Source organism: Mobula birostris, chromosome 2 (genome assembly GCF_030028105.1).
Source record: "Mobula birostris isolate sMobBir1 chromosome 2, sMobBir1.hap1, whole genome shotgun sequence".
Classification (NCBI taxonomy): domain Eukaryota; kingdom Metazoa; phylum Chordata; class Chondrichthyes; order Myliobatiformes; family Myliobatidae; genus Mobula; species Mobula birostris.
Genome location: NC_092371.1, coordinates 122,201,490 through 122,228,044, shown reverse-complemented (window position 1 = coordinate 122,228,044; position 26,555 = coordinate 122,201,490). Strand labels below are relative to the sequence as shown.

Genomic DNA, 26,555 nt, shown 5'->3' with positions numbered 1-26,555 from the left:
TCAGTGCCAAATGTATTTTACTGGGGTTATACAGAAATTTTCATTACTTTGTAATAAAATAATATGTTATTTGTAACCTCTAAAAAACTCGCGAACAATCACCAAAAATCTCACATAAAATATCACCTTCAGATCCAGAGTAAATAATCCTGGCACCATTTTCAAAGTGTCAAAAGGTAATAATGGAAATAAATCTGCAGAACCATGATGTGGAGGGAGGATTTAATTTTTCCTCACACAAAGTGTCTAATAATTAGCTTGAGTGAGATGATCATTGGTTTGGCCTACTCAGTCAGATAGAGTATGTACTAGACTGTCAAAGTCAGCTTTGTGGAACAATTCCAGGCAGCTACCAATGTTATCTGGAGCACAGATGTCGAAGAGTACTCTGTTTGCCTTAAGAAATAAGTCAAATTCTGAACCAAATTCCTCGAAGCAAGCAATTAATAAGATAAGGATTATCCTGTTATAAGTTTACATGACCTTTCTTTTGGAAGTTTCCAGATAATGTTTTCCATATCAAAGTTTTAAAGAAGGTTAAAGCTTTACACATTTATGGTTAAACACAAGAGATTCTACAGATACTGGAAATATTGAGCAACACATACAAAGTTCTGGAGGAACTCAGCATGTCAGGCAGCATTTATATTAGGAAATGAATAGTACTCTCCTACCCCTCCCTCCAAGTCTGGCTTTTCCCCCTTCCATTCCACCTTGATGGTGGGTCTTGGTCCGAAACATCAAATGTCCATTTCCCTCCACAGATGCTGTTTGACCTACCAAATTATTAGTTAAGAGTGAAACAAGAGTGAAAACGGGCTCATTAATAGCATGCACCAAAAGATGATAAGTGACAGAAAATAGAACCCAGTCTAGCTCTTTAAGTACTTGTTTTGAATCCAAATTGTAATGTTATTGGAATCAAGATAGAAATAGTTATACAGATAAAAGACAAGTAACATTCCTTGCAAGAGAACCCATTCCCCTTCTCTTCTGAGCCACAGAGCCAGACTCAGTGCCAAAGATCCAGTCGCATGGCTTCACTCAGGCAGTTTTCCTCACCCCAACAGTATCCAAAGTGGTATAGTTATTATAGAGAGAAATGGCACAGGGTACGCTGCAACACACACAAATGGTGGGGGAACTCAATGGGCCAAGCAGCACCTATGGAAAAGAATAAACAGTTGATGATTTGGCTGAGACCCTTTATGCCGTCAGATTGCAGGAAAAAAAGATGAGAAGTCAGAGCAAGAAGGTGAGAGGGTAGGAAGAAGTACAAGGTGGTAGGTGATAGGTGAAACTGGGAGGGGGGAGGGATGAAGTAAAGAGTTGGAAGTTGATTGGTGAAAGAGATAAAGGGCTGGAGAAGAGGGAATCTGACAGGAGAGGATAGAAGACCATGAAAGAACCAAAGGAGGTGATGGGTAGGTAAGCAAATAAGTTGAGAGGGGGAAACGGGAATGGGGTGGCACTTCTTCTGCTTGCAAGGATAAGTACCAGGAGGGAAGTCAGTGTGGAGAGACAAATGGAAAAGGGAGTCGCGTAGGAGTGATCCTTGTGGAAAGCTGAATGTGGGGGGGGGGGGGGGAGAGGGAAAGATGTGCTTGGTGGGATCCCATTGGAGATGGATGAAGTTATGGAGAATTATGTGCTGGAAGCAGAGGTTAGTGGGGTGGTAGGTGAGAACAAAAACCCTATCCCTAGTGAGGTAGCAGGAGGATGGGGTGAGGGCAGATGTGTGCAAAATGGAAGAGATGCGGGTGAGAGCAACGTTGATGGTGGAGGGAGGAAAGCCCTAACCTTCACACACATCTGTCCCTACACCTCCTCGCTCATTACCATTCAGGACCCAAACAGTCCTTCCAGGTGAGGTGACACTTCACCTGTGAGTCTGTTGTGATCATCTACTGTATCCTGTGTTCCCAGTGTGGCCACCTGTTTATCGGTGAGAACTGATGTAGATTGAGAGACCGCTTCACCGAGCACCTACGTTTCATCTGCCAGAAAAAGCGGGATGTCCCAATGGCCACCTATTTCAATTCTTCTGCCTATTCCTATTCCGGCATGCCAGCCCATGGCCTCCTCTACTGCCGTGATGAGGCTACATTCAGGTTGGAAGAGCAACAACTTGTATTCCATCTGGGTAACCTCCAACCTGATGGCATGAACATTGATTTCTCAAACTTGTGGTAATTGCCCACCTCACCTTCAACATTACCCCATTCCCATTTCCCTCTCTCACCTTATCTCCTAACCTGCCCATCACCTCCTACTGGTGCTCCTTCCCCTTCTTCCATGGTCACCTCTCCTATCAGATTCTCCCTTTTCCAGCCCTTTATCTTTTTCACCAATCTATCTCTCAGCTCTTTACTTCAGCCCTTCCCTCTCCCCATTTCACCCCATCACCTACCACCTTGCACTTTTTCCTCCCCTCCCCCACCTTCTTGCTCTGACCTCTCATAATTTTTCTCCAGTCCTGACGAAGGGTCTTTTCCATAGGTGCTACCTGGTTTGCTAAGTTCCACTAGCACTCTGTGTGTTGCTTGGATTTCCAGCATCTGCAGATTTTCTCGTGTTCAGCATACTCTCCATTGGCTGGCCATTTCCTTCCCCCTCCTGACAATCGTACAGCTACCAGCCTCCTGCAACTTAGGGGTGACTACCTCCCTGTAGCTCCCAGCTATTACCTCTTCAGTCTCCCGTGTGAGTCAAAGGTCATCAAGCTGCAGCTCCAAATCCCTTAACATGGTCTCTAAGGAGCTGCACTTTGGATGTAGTTATCAGGGAGACTTGAGGTCTCTTCTAGTTTCCACATCTCACACAAAGAACATAGGAACATATGCATGGATGTTGTAGGCACAGATTCATGGATGTTCTCACATGTTCTTGAAGACAACACTCTAGTCCATGAGAAGGAACATTCGGGATGATATTGAGAACTACAAGGTCAAGCAACAGAAGCTCTGTTGACCATCTTACATATTATCCACACACCTTTTCCTTCAGCTAATACCTGCACCATCTATGGAACAATCTGCATTGTTGCACATTGGCCTTATTAGACACTCCAGAACCCACAAGACTGGAAAACATTATCCCTCATCCTCAGGGACAACTTAAAAATAACATATACTATTGACTGTATAACTCCATAAATAGTGACAAACATGAACCTGCACTTATATTGTCCAAAATAACCAATTAAATTTAAGAAAATCGCAGGGTGTGCTGAACAACATAGGGATTGTTTACCGGCCTTAATCCGAATGAAAACTCCAATCTAAAACTCTGAAATGTTACCCAAGCAGTAGAGCTTAAAAATACAAACTCTGTTCTATTTTTAAGGAGAAGTGTAAGTACCAGAGCAAACATGACGTCATTACTGCCCATCTGCTCCTATGTCTTATGGTCTTATAAGTATTACAGGTCATTGCAAACACGAATACAAAGTTCGCAAGAAAGCACTGCTGTGAGGGGGGAAAAGGTGTGATTGCACATCACATGTTGTAAGAATTGCACTGCAGGTCAATATAACAATCATGACCTTATCCTCGTAGCCGCAACACTTTGCAATCATACATCAAAATAACCCAAAGCATTGCAGGTCCATAAGGATGACACATCTCAATAGTTTCATGAACATTAATTGTTCAACACAAAACAAGAAGAAAGGTCAATAAACATGTATAGATTCATTCTGATAAATCAACTTTTAATTATATACTCCTATTCCTCAGCATGCAACCTTATCGCACATTTCATCATTACCATTTTGGAGTTCCCCATTGGAACTGGGGAACATCTAATCCTCAAGTTGTAACATTCTCCTGTATTTTGATGGTCTGGTTAAGTGGTTACATTGAATGGACAAACAAATATACCATACTCAATGCTTTTTCTTTCTCTCTGTCTCCTCTCCCCAGAAAGAGTTTGTTTTAGTAAATGGAGATATTGCTTACAATGCCTTTAAGGAACAAAACTGATCAAGGCTTAAAGATGACCTACTTTAAAGAAATACTTGGTGTAATTTCAAATACCATTTGAATCATTGATGTTTGGAAGTTACAAACTGAGCCTTCAAGAGTTTATTCATGGTAAACAGAGCGATACAGCCAAGAAAAAAAATCGCACCACTATTAATTAAATCTGAGTGTTAAAAAAAGCAATATGGTACAAGCTAGACATTAGCCATGGCTCAGTTGGTAGTGCTCTTACCTCTGAGTCAGAAGTTGTAAGTTCAGAAGCTGCAAATTATTTATTTAAAATAACTTCAACAGTAAATTAGTTATTTTTTTCTGAACGTTAGAATGTCTACACCAAAATGAGATTTACAAAACCTAAGCTGAAACTCCAGTGAAGGCGGTGAACTACTGGAAATCTTGAAGCCCTACAGGTGTCATTTTCTCTGTATCTTGACTTCTGCACTATCCTAGTTTTCTTCTTGCTTGATTGGCAGGCATATGTTCAGTTGCATAGGTTTCAAGTTCTGAAATTCACTCCATTTATCCCTTTGTCTCTCTTTTTGTTTAAGTGAACATCATATCAGATTCTGATTGAGAGTGGAGGGCGCATAGAGGTAGAGAGGATGGAAGCAGCAAGCAGAAGGGGAATGATTTTGATCAATACCTACGATAAGATGAAATGCCAGTGACTTGCATCACAAACTTGGTTTCTCTCTACACTGATAACTCCTGACCTGTTGTGCATTTAGAGTATTTTCTGTTATTATTTCAGAGTGCATGCACAGTGTTTTCTTTTAATACTGAAAGCTGTTTTTAAGGTATTTTAAAGGTTGAGATAAATTAGAATTAGATTTAAGAAAAATGCTTTAGCATTTCCTTTGTCGAAAGTAACTATGTTTGATGACTAGGCTTAAAACCAGATGGCTTTTCTGAACCCACAATATATTCAATACATGAAATCATATCTTCACCATCTGACCATAAACAGATCTCAACAGATATAACAAAACCCAAATTAGTGAGTCAGTACTTAAACCATAAGTCATTTTTTACAGTTTGCTCTATGCATACTATAACCTTTGTAAATCTGGGTTACCTTCTGCAAAAGGCTTCCTCCTGCAGCTCATCTTCCCAATATTCTCAACCTTCTGCAAAAGGTTTCTTCCTGTAGATCATCTTCCCAATATTCTCAACCTTCTCTCAAAAGGTTTCTTCCTGTAGCTCATCTTCCCAATATTCTCAACCTTCTGCAAAAGGTTTCTTCCTGTAGATCATTTTCCCAATATTCTCAACCTTCTCTCAAAAGGTTTCTTCCTGTAGCTCGTCTTCCCAATATTCTCAACCTTCTGCAAAAGGTTTCTTCCTGTAGCTCATCTTCCCAATATTCTCAACCTTCTCTCAAAAGGTTTCTTCCTGTAGATAATCTTCCCAATATTCTCAACCTTCCGCAAAAGGTTTCTTCCTGTAGCTCATCTTCCCAATATTCTCAACCTTCTCTCAAAAGGTTTCTTCCTGTAGCTCGTCTTCCCAATATTCTCAACCTTCTGCAAAAGGTTTCTTCCTGTAGCTCGTCTTCCCAATATTCTCAACCTTCTGCAAAAGGTTTCTTCCTGTAGATCATCTTCCCAATATTCTCAATCTTCCGCAAAACGTTTCTTCCTGTAGCTCATCTTCCCAATATTCTCAACCTTCTCTCAAAAGTTTCCTCCTGTAGCTCATCTTCCCAATATTCTCAACCTTCTCTCAAAAGTTTCCTCCTGTAGCTCATCTTCCCAATATTCTCAACCTTCTCTTAAAAGTTTCTTCCTGTAGCTCATCTTCCCAATATTCTCAACCTTCTCTCAAAAGGTTTCTTCCTGTAGCTCATCTTCCCAATATTCTCAACCTTCTCTTAAAAGTTTCTTCCTGTAGCTCATCTTCCCAATATTCTCAACCTTCTGCAAAAGGTTTCTTCCTGTAGATCATCTTCCCAATACTCTCAACCTTCTGCAAAAGGTTTCTTCCTGTAGCTCATCTTCCCAATATTCTCAACCTTCTCTCAAAAGTTTCCTCCTGTAGCTCATCTTCCCAATATTCTCAACCTTCTCTCAAAAGGTTTCTTCCTGTAGCTCATCTTCCCAATATTCTCAACCTTCTCTCAAAAGGTTTCTTCCTGTCGCTCATCTCCCCAATATTCTCAACCTTCCGCAAAAGGTTTCTGTCACTCATCTTCCCAATATTTCCTATTGATTAGTTGAAATAAGACCACCCGAGCAATGCCACACACTGCCAAAGAGTTCCTAAAAAATATAGCTGTTTATGCTCAATCAACCTATTCTGATGAGTACTGATAAAGGGTTTTAGCCTGAAATGTTGACTGTACTCTTTTCCATAGATGCTGCCTATCTTGCTGAGTTCCTCCAGCATTTTGTCTGTGTTGCTTGTTCCAGCATCTGCAGATTTTCTCGTGTTTGTGTTGTTGACCTATTCTGTAGTGAATTGCTCAATTTTATATTTCCCGAAACCTTTTTTTATCTAGGAGACATGTTGGACCGTAAGTTCTTAGTTTGTATGAGAGGGTATAGCTCCAATATCAAGAAACAACAAAGCAGGCTGTTTAACTGATTATCCTCCCCAAACTGTGAACTAGTCCCACCACGAGTAAAGACCACATCATCAACAAAATACATTACAACAATATGCCATGTTTGACAACTAAATTTCTGAACTCTTGCATAGCAGGGTGTCAAAATTCTGGATTCTCTTCGGAAAAGAATTGTAAAAGTACAATACAGACATGCTAGAATCAGGAGTAACGCACAAAGTGCTGGAGGAAATCAGCAGGTTGAACAGTATTGGCAGGAGGAAATGTCGATCTCTCAGGTTGAAATCTGGCATCAGTGGAGAGGTGAGATGGGCAGAATAGAGAGGAGAAGGGGAGTGGCAAGAAATGATTCCGAGGCGATTGATGGATTGTGGAGAGGTGTAAGATGAAGGTGTCAGGTAGGGGTGGTGTTCAAAGATTGCGGCAGGCGAATGACTGACCAAGGTAAAGAGAGAGAGGAAAAAGAAAAAAAGCAGATAGAGCAAGATGGGGGAGGGGTGTGTGAAGATGGGAGGCAGCTGCTGGAGGGAGATGAGCAGAAACACAGAGCACTACCAGAGGTGTATTCAGTTACAAAAAGAGAGGTGAGAATCAGAACCATTAGAGGAGAAGGAAGAGGTGAATTCCTGTTGGAACCAGGTGAGGGGGAGGGCAGGGGTGTGGTGTAATCTGTGTGTGGTGAGCGGATGCAAACAAGAGAGGGAAGGGGATAAAGATTGTGAAGGGGGGTTGGGGAGTGGTGGTTACAAAATAGGGTGGATAAAAGATCAGAAGGACAAGGTAGAAAGGTGGGGTAGCTTCCTAACATTGGAAAACAATACTTAAGGCATTGGGCAGTAGGCTACCCAGGTGGAATACAAGGTGTTGCTCTTCCATTTTGCACTGGGCTTCATCCTTGGTAGAGATGGTGAAGGATGGACAGATCAGTGTGGGAAAGGGAAGGAGTGTTGAAATGGTCTGTAACTGAGAATTCAGGAGGGTAAATGCAGATTGAGCAAAGGTGCTGTATGACTGAGTCTGCACTTGATCTTTCTGAAGTAGAGGAGGTCACATAGAGAGTACTGAATATATTAGAAAAAGTTGGAGGAGATGCAGGTGAACCTTTGCTTCACCTAGAAGTGACTTCATCATAAGTAATGAAGCTGATTAAGATGGTAGCTCACCAATTAGCTATGACTATATGTTTGATTAGCAATGACAATTAAACCATTAAAAAATAAAAAAAACACATGCAATGTTTACCCAACATGCACAATAATCGAAAATTATAAGAAGACAGAAGAGATTGTAGAGGCTGGAATTTGCACCAAACAAAACAAGCTGTTGCCGTAACTCAGTGGGTTAGGCAGCATCTGAGTAGAGAAATGGACAGTCAACGTATAAGGTAAAAAAAATCAATATCTGAAAAAATCCAAATGTATGAAACATAACTTACACAAAGGCCAGTAAGTTTTTCTGTTTCTCAAGTGGCATCATAGAGGAGCTGTACATGATTCATGTACAATACCTCACCTTCCTGAAGCAACCTTCTAATCTAGCCTAATCTACCATTAAATATCATCTTGTATGTGAATACCTGCTCCAAGGGCTTACTTCTTAGAGCTGATAGTTGATGGGGGAGGTGAAGATGGCAAAGATCTAAAATCAGTAGGAGGTGGAAAGGGAGATATTAGATCTTAGAGCTGGGTTGAGGGCCCAATTATTTTTATATCTTTGTTGGGGCAGCAAAACCTCAGATGTGATTGGCTGGGGTTGCAGTTTCATGCTAGGAATCCAATGGCCTGCGATGGCTGGTGGTACACAATGGACGAGGAGGAAGGAGATGGGAGTAGGCATCACTAGAAATGGATCTACATGATGAGCTTAACATGCATAAATCAGATAAAGCTGGTCCTAAGTCGAACAGATTCTGGTCTTAATCATCTCATTAAGGCCCAGTTTTGAAATAAGTAGCTGTGTCATTTGGCCCTGGGTATGCCTGAATAGCAGCCGCGGAGTATTACAGAGCATTAGACCATTAGAACATTGAATCAGAATTAGGCCATTCAGCCCATCTTGTGTGCTCAACCCCACTCAACCCCATACACCTTCCTTCTTGCCATATCCTTTGACGCCCTGACCAGTAGGGGAACAATCAACTTCAGCCTTAAATATACCCACGGACTTGGCCTCCACTGCAGTCTGTGACAGAGCATTCCACAGATTCACTACTCTCTGGCTAAAAAAATTCCTCCTTACCTCTGTTCTAAAAGGTTGCCCTCAATTTTGAGGCCGTGCCCTCTAGTTCTGAATACCCCCACCACAGAAAACATCCACTCCACATCCACCCTATCTAGATCTTTAAACATTCAGTAGGTTTCAATGAGACCTTCCCCTGCTCCCCATATTCTTCTAAATTCCTGTGAGTACAGGCCCAAAACTGCCAAATGCTCCTCATATGTTCACCCTTTCATTCCTGGAAGCATCCTCGTGAACCTCCTCTGGACTCTCTCCAATGACAACATATCCTTTCTGGGATACGTGGCCCAAAACTGTTGACAATACTCCAAGTGGACCTTTTTGGAACTACTTTCACAATCTTCAACTTGTTCAGCAATGATGCTGGCTATTATATGTTTGAACTTACGATTATACATCCAAGATTTTTAAAAAATTTTCTTTTAACCAAACAGCTGTTTTTCCCCCCTTTTTTTTGTTATGGGGTTTTGATTTTGGTTTAGATTAGAATAAAATATACCTTTTCAATATTATGGTTAATTTACCATACATAGATATGGGGCATTTCAACCTTGTTTTTGTTTCCATAATATCATGATGTATTTTGTATTCGCCTATGCAAGTAATTAATAAAAATATTGAAAAAGACAATACTCCAAGTGCGGCCTGACTAGTGTCTTATAAAGCCTCAGCATTATCTCCTCGCTTTTATATTTTATTCCACCTGAAACATTGCATTTGCCTTCTTTACCACAGACTCAATCTGTAAATTAACCTTCTGGGAGTCTTGCACAAGGACTCCTAAGTCCCTCTGCACCTCTGATATATGAGCCTTCTCCCCATTTAGCAAATAGTCTGTACTATTGATCCTTCACCAAAATGCATTATGATACATTTCCCAACACTGTATTCCATCTGCCACTGCTTTTTGCCCATTCTTTCAATTTGTCCAAATCCTACTGCAATTGCATTGCTTCCTCAGCACTATCTACGTATCATCTGCAAACTTTGCCACAAAGCCATCAATTACATTATCCAAATCATTGACAAACAATGTCAAAAGTAGTGGTCCCAATACTGACCTCTGAGGAACACCACTGGTCACTGGCAGCCAACCAGAAAAGGCCCTTTTATTCCCACCCGCTGCCTCCTGTCTGTCAACTATTCCTCTATCCATTCCAGTATCTTTCCTGTACTGCCATAGGATTTATCTTGTTAAGCAGCTTCATGTGTGTCACCTTATCAAATGCCTTCTGAAAATCCAAGTAAATGACACCCACTGCCTCTCCTTTGTCTACCCTGCTTATTATTTCCTCGACAAACTTCGACAGATTTGTCAGGCAAGATCTCCCTTTACAAAAACCCTGTTGACTTTGACTTATTTTATCATTAGTCACCAAGTACCCCGAAACCTCATCCTTAATAGTAGACTCACAACACCTTCCCAACCACTGAGGTTAGGCTAACTGGCCTATACTTTCCTTTCTTTTGTCTTCCTCCCTTCTTAAAGAGTGGAGTGACATCTGCATAATTCCAGAACTCCGGGACAATGCCAGAATCAAGTGATTCTTGGAATATCATGAACAATGCATCTGCTATCTCTTCAGCAACATCTCTCAGGACTCTGGGATGTAGTCCATCTGGTCCAGGTGACTCATCAACCTTAAGGCCTTTAAGTTTTCCTAGCACTTTTTCCTTTATGATAGCAATGGCGCTCGTTTCTGCTCCCTGACACTCACAGACCTCAGGCACACTGCTAGCATCCTCCACAGTGAAGACGGATGCAAAGTACCTATTAAGTCCATCTACCATTTCTTTGTTCCCCATTACACCTCACCAGCATCATCTTCCAGTGATCCAATTCAACTCTCACCTCCCTTTTACTCTTATATAACTGAAAAATCTTTTAGTGTCCTGCTTTATATTAATAGCTAACAAGAGATCAAAGTAAAAATATCAAGTTATCTACTGAGAATTCTGTTGTAATTTTAATTTCCTTCGTGCTGTGCAAGAAAACATTGCATTTTGTAAACATACTTCTTGCATATGTATAACTAACATACACACATATATATGAAGCAACCTTGAGAAATATGAAACTAATCAAATACCTTTGATTTTATTTACAGAGAAATTCACTTTTGGATAGATCACGATTGACCTTCATGGTAACAGCAGACAAATTTTAACTGGACCAGTGATAAACTGTCCATTCATATCATTAAATTTATTTAGACTCAGAAAATATATACAACACAATTGTGCAGTGTTTAGAAACTAGGGATCAGAGACCTTGTCAACTACAGCAGCGTATTGAACATTAAAAACAATATAATTAGAAAGATATTTTATACAAGGGTGGAGATTTTATTACAACTATTATTCTTGGAAAACAGATCTATATCAGAAGAGCAAAGAGAAAATAGGCAGTGATACTGTAAGCTGAGGCCTCGCTCAACTGCATGCATGTATCTAGAAATGGTGAATGTGATGGCATTTGCATTTGGTGTCCAATAAATCAGTTAACCCAGGAATAAAATACTTCCTTTATTGTTGAGCACCACGTATAAGTAATGACACAGTAGGCCATTCATTTCTACAGGCATCCTTCCAGTTCTCGGCATGCAGAAATACATTTTCTATTTTATTCATAGTTGTTGGCATTATGCTGTCGGCAAGGATTATAAATTTGTTGTACGATACCAGCTGCCAAAGAATGAAAGATTTATTTAATAAACATTAACTTACATCAGATAGAACAGTGGGGTTAGTTAAGTAACAAAAGCAATTGTGTGGAAAGAAAGCATGACTAAAACTGATCTGCAATTAAAAGGTAGTGAATCAAATGCATTTTCTATCCATTTATCTTTCATCCAAATAACTTACAGCAGAAATGCTGAAATACAAAACGAAAACAAGCTTTCAACCAGCTTTTCCAGCCATGAAAAGGTTCTCAGGGTCCATCAATATGTGAAAAAAGAACTACCAGGGTGAGAACCATCCCTTAGGTAGTGCACCAAAAAAGGCCATTTTATTTATATAAATAAAAATTGTAATTTATAGGTTGTTCATTAAGTATTGCACTGATCTGCTGCTGCAAACAATAAATTTCACACCATATGCCAGTGATACTATGGCAATAATTAATTTGCTCTTTATTATCTGTTTACTAATTTGTAAGTAGTATCTTTCAGTAGACATCAGAGGTATCATAGCAGATCAATGTAACACTGGAACTCCCAAGATAAAAATGCCTCATATTTTGTCGCAGCACCAACTCCATGTGTAGACAGAATGCAAAATAGTATACTGCTACATTGGAATGTTTGTACTGAAACAGCTAGTGCAATAGATAACAATGTCTACGTAAGATCATAACATTGGCAATACTGAGGGACTGCTGCACTGTCAGAAGGAACATATTTCAGAAACAAACGTTGGGTGGATGGAAAAACAGGATATGCAGCAGTGACTTAAAACATCAGCCTTGCAGACAAGAACAAATGCAAATTTGTACATGCTCATACACCAGGTTTGCATTTGAATCCAGATTTAGGACAATAAAGACAGTTAACTAACTGTATCGTCATGAATAAAATAAGACATAGCATTACAGTACCTCGCTTTCATTGCAACAGAAGACATCTGTATTTTTGTAGAAATCAGGATCAAGACCAGCAGTAGCCGGAGCAGGATTGAAGATGGTTTTCACTGAAAGATTTGTTTAGTAAAAAGAAATAGGGATTAAAAGTGAAAATATATATATATTGATTATAAGAAAATTGCTCCAAGTACAACCAAAGTAATAAATTGCAAGTTTAATGTTCTCATTTGAATGTCAAGATAGCATTTCAGAAAATTTAAATGATTGTATTAGGAAAGGGAAGAGTAAGGAAGAGTAACATAAAAATAAAAATGGAGATTTGTGTAATTTATCACCACAGGCAGCTGTAGAGGCCAGGCAGATCTTGATTGGCTCTTGACTGGACACAGCATCAAAGGTTATGGGGAGAAGGCTGGGGAGTGGGGCTGAAGAGGGGATAGAGGGGTTTGCCATGATTGAATGGCCTAATTCTGCTCCTATGTCTGATGGACATATGGTCTTATACAGAAACTTCGTAGGAAGTAGAGGCGTTGCTGTGCTTTCTTTGTAATGGCACTTACATGCTGAAGCCAGGACTGACCCTCTGAGATGATAACACTGAGGAATTTGAAGTTCCTGACTTTGGTTATAGTAAGTTATAGGGAACTAAGTGTAGGTATAAGGTTGATGGGATTGTTCAGAGAACTGACATAGATATAATGGGCCTAATGGTCTACTTGTATTTTGTAAAGAAATATAAAATATGAAAATAATATAGATGTTCTGTTTGTGATTTCCAAGTTAGCTTTTTTAAAAAAAGGATGATATCTCAAGTGTGGGAATAAATTTGTGTTTTAAATGCAAGATTAAAGAAATTGAATCTACTGGATTGTATAAGAAGGCCATACAAATGTTTTTTTGGAAAAGCAAGAAACTGAATATACTGCTAATAAATAAATTCCCAGCAGCTCAGAGAGCATCTGTGGAGAGAGAAAATCATTTAAGTTCATGACAATTTATCAAATGCTGTTTGACCTGCTGAGCATCTCCAACATTTTCTGTTCCTATACATATTTTTCATTGCTTGCAAAATGTGGTGCTTGTGTATTGCATAATACAATTGCATAAAAATGATTCTCAAAGGTAATTACTCCACTTCACTCAGCTAATTAACCTGAAATTCTGCAAGTCGCAATGCCAATCTTTCTCTAATCCAGTTTTTGAGTCCAGTATATTCAATTTTATTGTGTCTTTATTTTAAAATTATTTCATAGCGCTATAATCCCCTGATATAGTAAACCTGTTAAGCTCTCATTCTACCCAAAAGAATTAAATAAGGAATAGAAAATCTGGCCCTATTTGAATAAAATGTAACTGTTCTTTCACTAGTGTAATTTAAATGTGCAGTAAGACTGTCCAAGTTCTTTCATCACTACTGACAGCACTTAGAACATACCTAAATTCGAACTAGTCACACATAATCTGCAAAGAACATAACTGTTTTGGTAAAGAGGAGCTCAGTATGAATTCACAATCTGAAAATAAATCATTTTCTTTGACAATAAGGCTCTCAGTATTTCTGCCAGAAATAATTGCAAACAGCAATGCTGTTTACAGTCCTTGAATACCCTCCAACTCTCAAGTTAGTGGTGACTTGTTAAAAGCTGCTATTTTGAGGTCATCACAACAAAATATGAATGCAACAAATAATCAAACCACTAAAATATAAAACAAAATTGCACTGCAAGTGAGAAGATGGAGGAGGTATAGGCTTCAGCAAAATTATCACAATGTTAATCTTGCAATTGCAGATCTACATTTGTGGTTCATAAGATGAAAAGAATACCTGGATCTATAACAAGCTTCAGCTAAAATAAACTTTAAATGGTATATCGAGTTGTCGAGATAGAGCATAGTCACAGGCCCATACAGCCCGCTGTGTCAGTATTAACCATCAACTTCTCACTTATATAAATCCTCCCCATTTTTTTCTCATTACCCCCACATTCCCCACAACTCACCCCCAGTTTCTAACACTCACCAGCATGATAAGAGTAATTTACCACTGCCAATTAACCTACTAGATTGCATATTGGTGGGTTGTTGGATAAAACTGGAATTTCCAGAGGAAAGCGAGGTGATCACAAGGAGCACACACAACTTCCACAAAGATAGCAACTAGGGTCAGGATTAAACCAGGTCAGCAGGACTGTGATACAGCGGCTTTATAAACTGCTCTGCTATGTTATCTTAACAACATAATTCAGTCAACATAGGCCATGTAAGTTTTTCATTTAAAAAATGAAAATCAGAAAAAAAAATCAAGGGAAAACTACAAAAATATTTCTGATTCAAATAGCCTTTTATGGAAATAATAAATTATGTCTTATTACTTCAATTTTGCTTTTAATTGTTAAGTGTTGCTGCTGGCCTATTCACCAATGAACAGGATCCTTTCCCTCTTTAAGACAACTATAAAAGAAGAGGATTCATTGCCTTGGCCTGAATGATTCTTTCATCACAAACACTGGTATCTGTACGCAATCCTGATAGAATACCAGACCCAGAGAATCCTCCTCCACAGTTGTTCGCTCTTCAACAATCCATTCTTCAGGAATCAGGAAACTCTGGGCCTTGACTGGTCACAAATCACTCCATCTACCTTGTAATTGCTTTCTGTAATTTGCTCTGCTGGAGCATATTAGCAGAGTAAAAATATCACCTGAGGATCTAGTAAATTCAATTAAAAATATTAAGAGTATTATTTGGAATATGATTGTTCTGATGGAAGAATATTGGATTGGGACAATTTGTTTTATGGGAAGAACGTAACAGAGAAATGGTGGTCATTTAAAGGTGAAATTTTGAGAGTACAGCATCTTTATGTTCCTGTTAAGTTGAAAGGAAAGGTTAAAAGTTTGAGAGAGTCATAGTTTTCAAGCGATATTGGAAACTAGATTCGGAAAAAGAGAGATATCTACAATAAATATAGGCAGCATGGCGAATATGAGGTGCTCGAGGAATATAAAGAATGTAAAAAGAATCTTAAGAAAGAAATTAGAAAAGCTAAAAGGAGATATGAGGTTGCTTTGGAAAGTAAGGTGAAAATAAATCCCAACGGTCTCTACCATTATATTAATAGCAAAAGGATAGTGAGGGATAAAACTGGTCCCTTAGAGAATCAGAGTGGACAGCTATGTGTGGAGCCAAAAGAGATGGGGGAGATTCTGAACAATTTCTTTTCTTCGGTATTCACTAAGGAGAAGGATATTGAATTGGGTAAGATAAGGGAAACAGGTAGGGAAGTTATGGAAACTATGATGATTAAAGAAGAGGAAGTACTGGCGCTTTTAAGGAATATAAAAGTGGGTAAGTCTCCGGGTCCTGACAGAATATTCTCTCGGACCTTGAGGGAAGTTAGTGTGGAAATAGCAGGGGCTCTGACAGAAATATTTCAAATGTCATTAGAAACAGGATGGTGCCGGAGGATTGGCGTATTGCTCATGTTGTTCCATTGTTTAAAAAGGGTTCTAAAGTAAACCTAGCATTTGTTGGCCTGAGTTTGACGTCAGTGGTGGGTAAATTGATGGGAAGTATTCTTAGGGATGGTATACATAACTATCTGGATAGACACGGTCTGATTAGGAACAGTCAACATGGATTTGTGCATGGAAGGTAGAGTTTGACAAATCTTACTGAATTTTTTGAAGAGGTTACTAGGGAAGTTGACGAGGGTAAAGTGGTGGATGTTGTCTATATGGACTTCAGTAAGGCCTTTGTCAAGGTCCCACATGGAAGATTGGTTAGGAAGGTTCAATCGTTAGGTATTAATATTGAAGTAGTAAAATGGATTCAGCAGTGGCTGGATGGGAGATACCAGAGAGTGGTGGTGGATAACTGTTTGTCAGATTGGAGGTCGGGGACTAGTGGTGTGCCTCAGGGATTTGTACTGGGTCCAATGTTATTTGTCATATACATTAATGATCTGGATGATGGAGTGGTAAATGGGATGAGTAAATATGCAGATGATACTAAGATAGGTGGAGTTGTGGATAATGAAGTAGGTTTTCAAAGCTTGCAAAGAGATTTAGGCCGGTTAGAAGAGTGGGCTGAAAGATGGCAGATGGAGTTTAATGCTTATAAATGTGAGGTGCTACATTTGGTAGGACTAATCAAAATAGGACATACATGGTAAATGGTAGGGCATTGAAGAATGCAGTAGAACAGAGGGATCTAGGAATAATGGTGCATAGTTCCCTGAAGGTGAAATCTCATGTGGATAGAGTGGTGAAAAAAGCTTTTGGTATGCTGGCCTTTATAAATCAGAGCATTGAGCATAGGAGTTTGGATGTAATGTTGAAATTGTACAAGGCATTGGTGAGGCCAAATTTGGAGTATTGTGTACAGTTTTGGTCACCAAATCATAGGAAAGATGTTAACAAAATAGAGAGAGTACAGAGAAGATTTACTAGAATGTTACCTGGGTTTCATCTCCTAAGTTACAGAGAAAGGTTGAACAAGTTGGGTCTTTATTCTTTGGAATGTAGAAGGTTGAGGGGGGACTTTAGACAGAGGTATTTAAAATTATGAGGGGGATAGATAGAGTTGACGTGGATAGGCTTTTTCCATTGAGAGTGGGGGAGATTCAAACAAGAGGACATAAATTGAGAGTTAGGGGGCAAAAGTTTAGGGGGTAACATGAGGGGGAACTTCTTTACTTGAGAGTGGTAGTTGTGTGGAATGAGCTTCCAGCAGAAGTGGTTGAGGCAGGTTCGATGTTGTCGCTTAAAGTTAAATTGGATAGCTATATGGACAGGAAAGGAATGAAGGGTTATGGGGTGAGTGCAGGTCGGTGGGACTAGGTGAGAGTAAGAGTTCGGCACGGACTAGAAGGGCCGAGATGGCCTGTTTCCGTGCTGTAATTGTTAAATGGTTATAATATATACTGTTCCTGCAATCTCCTAAATTTATGACTGAGAAATGGGCTTCCTATGCTTGCTTGGGAAATGTTAATGGAGCAACAACTCTTCAGTTATTCAGCCTATCATTGAATGGGCAAGAGAACATGTGTTAATCCCTCGCAACTTTCAGCCTTTAACGCATCATGCAATTCACCAAAAAATTAAATGACACTATACACTTCAGTTCCTTATATACAATATCTGGTTTGAATTTATCTTAAGCATTGTTCTCATTGTTTATCTCATTGAGAAACCATGATTGAAGATAAAATCAATAAGACCGAGGCAGACTGAACTACAATTCAGTATCATAAAGTTGTAAATTTTCTCAAATGGAAAGCAAAATTCGGTCTGTGACTTTAGTCAGATTTGCACAATCAGTGCAGCATTTGCTTTTGAATTCTTTTGCCGGGGTTTAAGGCGTCCATCAACTCACTGCTGAAACTGGCTACCTAATCATCAATATCCAAGAGTTCCTCCAAGCCATTTTCATGCATAGTGCTTTGGAAATAACCAGGCAAACAACATGCAGTGTAATCTTTTAAAGTATATGCTTAAACTGCCACAGAGTAAAACTGATCACATTTCTTAGCTTTAAGAATAAATATGTAGTTTCACATCAAGCACTTGAGCTAAGAGTAAGGAGCTTTGTACAGCAAATAATCTACTGGAGGAGTTCAGTGAGCTGAGGTGTGTGTGCGTGTAGGGAGGGGCAGGGGGAGGAGGGGTTGGGAATAGGGAGGTGCTGCTTGACCCAATTCAACTTCTTGCCACAGGGTTAAGAAGGCAAATGGCATTTGGGCCTTTATTACAGGAGGGCTGCAGTAACTATTCTACTGGGTTACATATCAGAACTGTGTCTAGCAGTACGGTTCCTTATCCCTGTGATTTCACAAACATTGGTAAAGGTACAATAAATGAGGTATTAAAATAGTATTTGAGGGGAAAACATATAAACATTCATATTATTATCACTTTTATACGATACACACGTTCACATTGTAATTTCAAAATATATGGCAAAGGTGGAAGGGCAGAAGCTGAAAAATAATTAAGACGAGGAAAAATGCTGCTGAAGCAGTTTTAACTACATGTTACCACAGGATAGTAGGATATAAAAACAACAAAAAATGTAGTGCAAATAAACATATGAACTGTAGTGTTATTTTCAAGTGATTAGCGGAAAGGTGTGTCAACATTCGACAGCTGTTGATGGAGACATGGCAAATGAATTTATGGGTTGAATATTACAGAGTGAAGGAAGTTAACCTAATATATGACAAAGGTGATCAAACTTCAAAACAAAAATACAATTAAATAACTGAACATAGATCAGATCTTCAGTTTGTTGCTTAGGAGTGGGAATAGCAAAGTACTGTAATGAAATGCATGTTGTAGAACCTTGATGTTACCCCATAAAATTTTGAAAGAAGATTCTTCAAAAACAGTATTAAAATAAAACTTTACAAACCTCCAGCCTCATGTGCTATTTTCAAGGCTTCTAGTGAGATGGCAGGTTGAATTTCCAGCTGACAGACAACCACCTTTGCACAACAGATTGCATTGGAAGCTTGTTTCAAATCTTCTGAATTTAAGAGCAGATTTGCACCAGCCACTATTACAATTGCATTCTGCCCTGTAACATCACAAACCATGGGGTCAACTTAAGGAAACTCAATGATGCAAGAAAATATCAACATTTCTTAAGTACCTACTGTTCCTCCGAAATCAGATCAAAAACAGAAAGGATTCACATCTAGATTATTCTCCGCACATATACAATCTAATCCAATAACTATTTCCAGCACTCTCTGTTCAGGGACAAAGATATATTTACACATAATCACATACTTATTCTTTATGAAGAATTTTAAGATTTCATTGCACATGGAGACATTTTGGGGGGGGAAATTACCAAGATGCAACACAGTTTATTAATTTGGAAGCGATATTGAGCTTTGTGTACAGCTGCAGATTCACTAAGATATTGTTTTTAACCTTCAACAGTGAAGTTGCATCATTGGACTCTTCCAGGGAAGATTGCACCTGAACTGGAGGGAACTAAAATAGTAGTGGAAAGGTTTGCTGGTGCTGCACAGGGTAGGATGGTGGGGTTTAAACCAGAGTTGCAGGGGGGTGGGAACCAGAGTGCCTGACCAGATAGTGGAGAAGTTCTAGAGGCAGATGTTGTTAAGACCTCAGACAAAGTCAAGAATCAAAAGGTTGAACATGGTGCAACTAGTGTTCTGAGCTATATATATTTCAATGCAAGAAGAACTGGATGAAAAGGCAGATGAGCAAAGGGCATGGATCAACACATGAAATTATGATATTGTAGCCATTACTGAGATTTAGTTGAAAGAGGGACAGGACTGACAGCTCAATATTCCAGGGCTCTATTGTTTTAGGCACAACCGGGTGAGAGAGATGGCATTTCTAGTCGGGGAAAATGTCAAGGTAGTGCTTAGTCATGACAGACTGGAGAACTTATCCAGTGCAGCTTTATGGGTGGAAATGAGCAATAAGAAAGGTATGAAAAAGTTAGGTCTGGTCCAAGGGTTGAGTTTCTAAATTGGAGAAAGGCCAACATTAATGATATCAAAAATGACCTGGCAAGTGTGGATTGGGACAGGCTATTTTCTGGCAAAGGTGTACTTGGTAAGTGGAAGGCCTTCAAGAGTGAAATTTTGAGAGTCAAGGCTCACATGGGCCTATCAAAATAACAGGTAAAGATAACAGATTTAGAGAACCTTGGTTTTTAAGAGATATTGAGACCCTGATTAAGAAAAAAAATGGAAGTGTACAGCAAATATAGGCAGTTCCAAACATCAGCAGTACTTATGGAGTATAAAAAACATAAAAGAACACTTAAGAAAAAAAAAATCAGGAGGTCTAAAAGAAGGTATAAAGTTGCCCCAGCAGTCAAGGTGAAGGAGAATCCTAAAGGATTCTGCAGATATGTTAAGTGTAAAAGGATTGCAGGGGACAAAACTGGTCTACTGGAAGATCAGAATGATAATCTATGCATAGAGCCAAAAGAGATAGGAGAGACCTTCAATTGAATTTTTGCATCTGTATTTACTGCGGACACAGATACAGAGCCTATAGAAGTGAGGCTAAGTGGCAGCGAAGTCATGGATCTTATACAGATTACAAAGGAGGTACTTGCTGTCCTGAGGCAAATCTGCGTGGATAAATCCTCAGGACCCGATGAGGTGTTTCCTCAGACCCAGTGGGAGGTAAGTGCAGAAATTGTACAGGCCCTACTAGAGATACTTAAATCATCCTTAGTGATAGGTGAGGTACTGGAGGATCGGAGGATAGTTAATGCTATTCTGCTATTTTTAGAAAGGCTCTAAAAATAAATTATATAAATTATGGAAATTATAGGCTGCTGATCCTGACATCAGTAGTGGGAAAGTTAGCTGAAGGTATTCTAAGGGACCGGATCTATGAATACTTAGACAGACATGGACTGGTTAGGATTAGTCAGCATGGTTTTCTGCGAGGTAGGTCATGTCTAACCAATCTTATAGTGTTTTTCGAGGAAGTTACTAGGCAAGTGGATGAAGACAGGCAGTGGATGCTGTCTGCGTGAACTTTAGCAAGGTCCCACATAGGAGGTTGGTCAGGAAGGTTCAATCACTTGGCCTTCAAGGTGAGGTAGTAGATTGGATTAGACATTGGCTTTGTGGGAGAAGCCAGACAGTAGTAGTAGATGGTTGCATCTCACACTGGAGGCCTGTGACTAGTGGAGTGTCACAGGGTTCAGTGCTGGATACACTGTTGTTTGTCATCTATCAATGATCTGAATAATAATGTGGTTAATTGGATCAGCAAATTTGCAGATGACGCCAAGATTGGGGGAGTAGTGGACAGTGAGGAAGACTATTAAAGCTTGCAATGGAATCTGGACCAGCTGAAAAAAAATGGGCTGAAAAATGGCAGATGGAATTTAATGTAATCAAGTGTAAGGTGTTGCATTTCAGTAGGACCAACCAGGGTAGGTCTTACACAGTGAATGGATGGGCACTGAGGTGTGTGGTGGAAGAAAGGGACCTAGGAATACAGGTCCAAAATTCCTTGAGAGTGGTATCACAGGTAGATAGGGTCATAAAGAAAGCTTATGGCACATTGGCCTTCATAAATCAAAGTGTTCAGTACAGGAGGTGGAATGCTATGTTGAAGTCATGTAAAACATTGGTGAGACCTAATTTGGAGTATCGTATGCAGTTTTGTCAGTTATCTACAGGAAAGATGTAAATAAGTTTGAAAGAGTACAGAGAAAATTTATGAGGATGTTGCTGGGTCTGGAGGACCTGAGTTACAAGGAAAGATTGAATAGGTTAGATCTTTATTCCTTGAAATATAAAAGACTGAGAGGAGATTTGATAGAGGTATACAAAATTATGAGGGGTGTAGATAGGGTAAATGCAAGCAGATTCTTCCACTGAAGTTGGGTAGGACTACAACTAGAGGTCATGGGTTAAGGGTGAAAGGTGAGAAGTTTAAGAGAACATGAAGGGAATTTCTTCACTCAGAGGGTCATGAGAATATGGAATGAGCCTCCAGTACAAGTGGTGTATGAAAGCTCAATTTCAATGTTCACAAGAAGTTTGGATAGTTACATAGATGGTAGGGGTATAGAGGGCTAGGGTCCTGGTGCAGGTCAATGGGAGCAGGCAGTTTAAATGGTTTCAACATGGGCTAGATGGGCCGAAGGGTCTGCTTCTGCACTGTACTTTTCTATGACTCCAAGTTCTTTCTATTTACTTTGGTTTTTATCATTCTGGATGCTTTCATCTGTTCATTTCACAAAATGAATCATCCTTCCTGCAACATACTTCACCCATAGAGTTTTTCAGTGCTGTTATCTAGAGATCGGCATTATTAATTTTATTGCATCATTCCTGTTTCTGTTCCTTATTTAGTTATTATGCATTAAGATTCCATATTTTAAAGGGATTACAGAAAATCACAAAGGAAATGGGAAGTAAATATTTTTTCTACTTCCTCTACTGTGAGGCATTGTGGAACAAAGAGGCTCAGTTGAACTACACAGAACTACTGGGATTTTCTGATGGCACACAATTACACCTGAAGCTCTGTTTCTTTAAGTGTGTGACAATCCCTGATTACAATGAGTGTTCAGTCTCTGCAGCCCAAATGTCCATTACTTTTTTAAATTACTCTGATATCTCATTTAAACTTACCCTTTCTTGTGTCACTGCTATTCCAAATCATGCCACTGCTACTCATGCTATAACTATTACTTCTGCAGGAAAATAAAAGACACCATGTCCACCCAACCATTTGACTTCCTCTCCAGCCAAGCCATAGTCTACTAAACCCCTGACACTGTGTCACTCTCATCCACAGAAGCAGATGCCATTGGTTCAAACTTCCAAGTCCCATAAATTTCTCAATGCTACATTTCTTGGCTGAGTGCAACCATTGCCAACCACAAGATTATAACAGATAAAACGGATTGAGTCTCAAGCTTTAGTCACTAAAGGAATTCCCTCAATTGCTTGATAACAGGCTGGAGAAGTTGAGGTACACGAAGAACACCTCAAGTTGTGCCCATGACCATCCTGTCTAACCATGCCCACTTAGTGAATGAACTCCTGCCCTGACAGATCCACTTCTGGTGGTATCACACCATTCACAATGCCTCACTTGAAGCCGGCTGGTGGTGCAATGGCATCAGTGCCAGACTCCGGAGCAAAGGCTCCCGAGTTCTAATCCAAGTCAGGCCACCCCCTGAGCACGCTCTCCATCTGTGCCGGGTTGAGTGTCGAGCTAGTCACTCGGCCTCGTTAAAAAAAAGGGTCAAATCAGGAACATTCATACCGTGGCCCGGTTAATCCGAAAGGAGACCAATCCTGACACCACGCGCCAGACAAGAATGGCTGACTGTCTGGTGCAACACGCAAAAAAAAACTTGAAGCCACTGAAGAGATCGCTAACCTTCAGTTTGAACCATGGCAGTTTCCACAGGCACACAAAACATGTATTTCCTAATTGTCACCAGAACTGAGAGACAATCTCAAGCTAGCTCTATTTGTCCTCAATTCCTAGGCTTCCAGTTTCCCACAGTTATCATGTCAATCTCCATACCTTAAAACCTTTACCTTAAAGGCTTGCAATTTCCCAATTTCCTATGCTCAACCATGATAAGAAGGATCCAATTATGTTGAATACTCATTCTGCAACACTTTGATTTTCTTCCCCCTGATTTTATGATTTGAGATATTCGAAAGTATTACTTTTACAATGCTTTTTCTATTTAGGCACAAGCACAATACAATGGAGAAAAACAAACTAATTCCCTTAACTTTACTTCTAAGAAATTCTTATATTGGAGAAAGTCATGTAATAATACTCCTCTTTTTAATAGTGACAATGTATTCATACAAAATCTATACAAGCAATACAATACCAGGCCAACATATAAAAAGTAATATTTTCAAGGCATTGCTTTTAAGTAAGTAGTAACTATGCTTAGTTAAATGGTTTTCTGATTAAAACAAAAGTTAAGATGCAAAGGAAGCCTAAAACTGCCAACATTTGTACAGTACCATCATCATTTACTGTAATAGATGCCACTCCTGTTGATGCTTCACTTGTTTGGCCCACATACTCTGTAAAGAAACAACTGATATAAATACATAATAATTCACAGCATGCAAATAGAATGTATGGGGACTTGATTTGTATCAATGCTGTCTCCAGTCAAAAGCACTTCATCATTACTGCTAAAATTAGTTTAAACGCCAGGATGGGAAAAATTAGCTTAACTGTCATGTTTTCTGATAAATCAGCAATATTGAACAGGAAGCCTACAATAATTCATCATCTTCCCTAATCATGAAAACAATATTTTTAAGTAATACCTGTAGATATGCCATTACATTTGAAGTTTTGGATGTAATTTTCTCCAAATGAATCATTCCCAACCTGTTTTGTGAGGGAAGAAAAGATTAGACAATAGCTTTTTCAAGCTTATCCCATATTGACAAAAAAAACTTTCTAACATAGTAACTGAAATATCAAAACTAGTTCATAGAATATATGTGAAATTAAATTAGTTTCCAAAATAAATTTGCATGATTTTTGCCATGATAATCTGTTCATCAGTGATATTCAATATTGCTACAGATAGTATGAAAGTCATGAGCAGTTGCTAATGTAGGCTATAAGCTTATAGAACATATCCTTCAAATGAAGTGCACCAGTATAAAAGGACTGGCCCGTGCATTTCATCGGTTTCAAATTTAAGGCATTAGGCAAATCTCCATTACTTAGGCTTTTACAGGAAATCTAACTCAGTCAACCAGATGGACTGAAAATGAGTAAATAATGGTGAATCAATGAACAAGAAATAAATTATTAGAAACTCATGGATCAATGTAGATGATATCTTGCAACCTACATGGTGAAACGCGCTTCAGAACGATATTCATTTATTTGATAACACAAGTTACAGTGTTTGATAAGTAATGTCAATTAAATAGCTTTGATACAATGGAATTTCAGACAAGTTCAGTTGATGGAATGATAATTACTGTTACTGTGGACAAGTTCAAAGAAATCAATTGAATCACGGAAAGCAATAACTTAGGCAATACTTTGCACAGTGCGGAAAGGGGATGAATTGAGTGAAATGTCACCAAGAACCATTGTGAATTGTGAAGAACCATTTCAAGAGAATTTTGCTTTAGCCCTGTTGATCTCACTGGCAATTCCTGCATACGAAAATATGAATTAGGAGCAGTAAAAACCACTCTAACCTCAAGTTGGTCCTGCCATTATATAAAATTCTGGCAGATTTAATTGTAACTTCAACTTCAAATTCCTGTCTACTCACAGTAACTTTTCTACCCTTTGCTTATAAAGCATTCATCTCTCCCTGCTTAAAAATCACTTCCACCACCTTTTGAAGAAATAGTTTGCAAAATCCCAGGCTCCTCTGAGAAACAATTTCAACTGATTTCCCTTAAATGATTTATTGTTGAACATTATTCCCCAGTTCTTGACACATCCACAAATAAAGAGCCTCAGGATCTTAGGTTTGAATTAAAAGTCTTCTCTCTCTTCCAAACTACAGCAAATATGAACCCAGTCTATCCTCATAATACAATCCATCAGTTCTAGTTATTAGCCTAGTAAGTGTCCTCTAAATAGCTTCCATGCATTAACATCTTTCATTAAAGAAGTGATGACAAGACAATGCACAGCAGTCATAATGTGGTCTCAGCAGTGCCCTGTATGTACCTCTGCGTCATAACCTCCGTACTGCTGTATTTATTTCCCCTTGTAATAATCTGTAATGCTATTAGCTTTCCTAATTACCTCTGGTATCTACATACAAGCATTTTGTAAATCAGACATGAGATCACCAAGATCCTTCTGCACCTTAAAGCTTTGCAATCTCACACTGTTTAGATCATAAGACATAGGAGCAGAATTAGGCCATTCAGCCCATCGAATCTACTCAGCCATTCCGTCATGCTGATCCCAGATCCCACTCAACCTTATATACCTGCCTTCTCGCCATATCCTTTGATGCCCTGACCGATCAGGAAATTAACATTTACCTTAAATCATATACTTCCCTATCTTTCATGGTCTAGCTTCAATTTTCCCCAAAATGATCTCTGCCCATCAATGTTGATGAAATAGCAATCACGTACAACTAGTTATAGTTGGAAAACATGAGTCAAAGTAACTAGTTACAAGTTTGAACTAAGGTAAGTTTTCAAGTGCACTGTTCTCCTCAATAGTGGGACTCAGCCGAATTTACTCAGATGTGTATTTGCCATTTATGAGTGATGTGTTACCATGCTGATAAACTGGCCAATTAACTGTACTTTATTGCATTCTTTTCTACCACTGTCACCAATGTAAATGCAGTAAATACATCAAAGGGAGATTTAACAATATTTAACAATAAAAGGGTTTTATGCATTTTGCAATGGATGCAGACATCTAGCTACTATGAGGCGTACATGCCAGGTACTCACAATGTCTGACTTAGAATGACATCAAGGAAGCTTTCATTAATTTATGTATTTTTAATTTTACTAACTAGCAACTAATTTATTGAAAATATTTGCAAAATAATCAGATTAGTCAGGGGTTCCCAACCTGGGGTCCATTGACCATTCTGTTAACAGTAAGACTCCGTAGCATAAAAAAAGATCGGGAACCCCTGGATTAGAGAATACACCTAATTAATTCCTTCA

The 26,555-nt window shown here is 39.1% G+C and overlaps 1 protein-coding gene across 5 annotated transcripts in view; it reads right to left on the bottom strand.

The window, feature by feature from the left end:
• The window catches only part of rbks (ribokinase), a 155,834-nt gene that overhangs the window by 64,002 nt on the left and 65,277 nt on the right, over nucleotides 1–26,555 (bottom strand). For 4 of the 5 annotated variants that reach the window (XM_072247261.1, XM_072247270.1, XM_072247252.1 and 1 more), the window contains exons 3-6: nucleotides 24,204–24,267; nucleotides 23,889–23,951; nucleotides 18,779–18,943; nucleotides 12,383–12,474 (exon numbers count right to left, since the gene is read on the bottom strand). In XM_072247261.1, the coding sequence (XP_072103362.1) occupies nucleotides 12,383–12,474; nucleotides 18,779–18,943; nucleotides 23,889–23,951; nucleotides 24,204–24,267 (384 nt within the window). Of the gene's footprint in view, nucleotides 1–11,297; nucleotides 11,470–12,382; nucleotides 12,475–18,778; nucleotides 18,944–23,888; nucleotides 23,952–24,203; nucleotides 24,268–26,555 lie in introns of those variants that run through there. The other variant, XM_072247278.1, reaches the window with a different exon arrangement.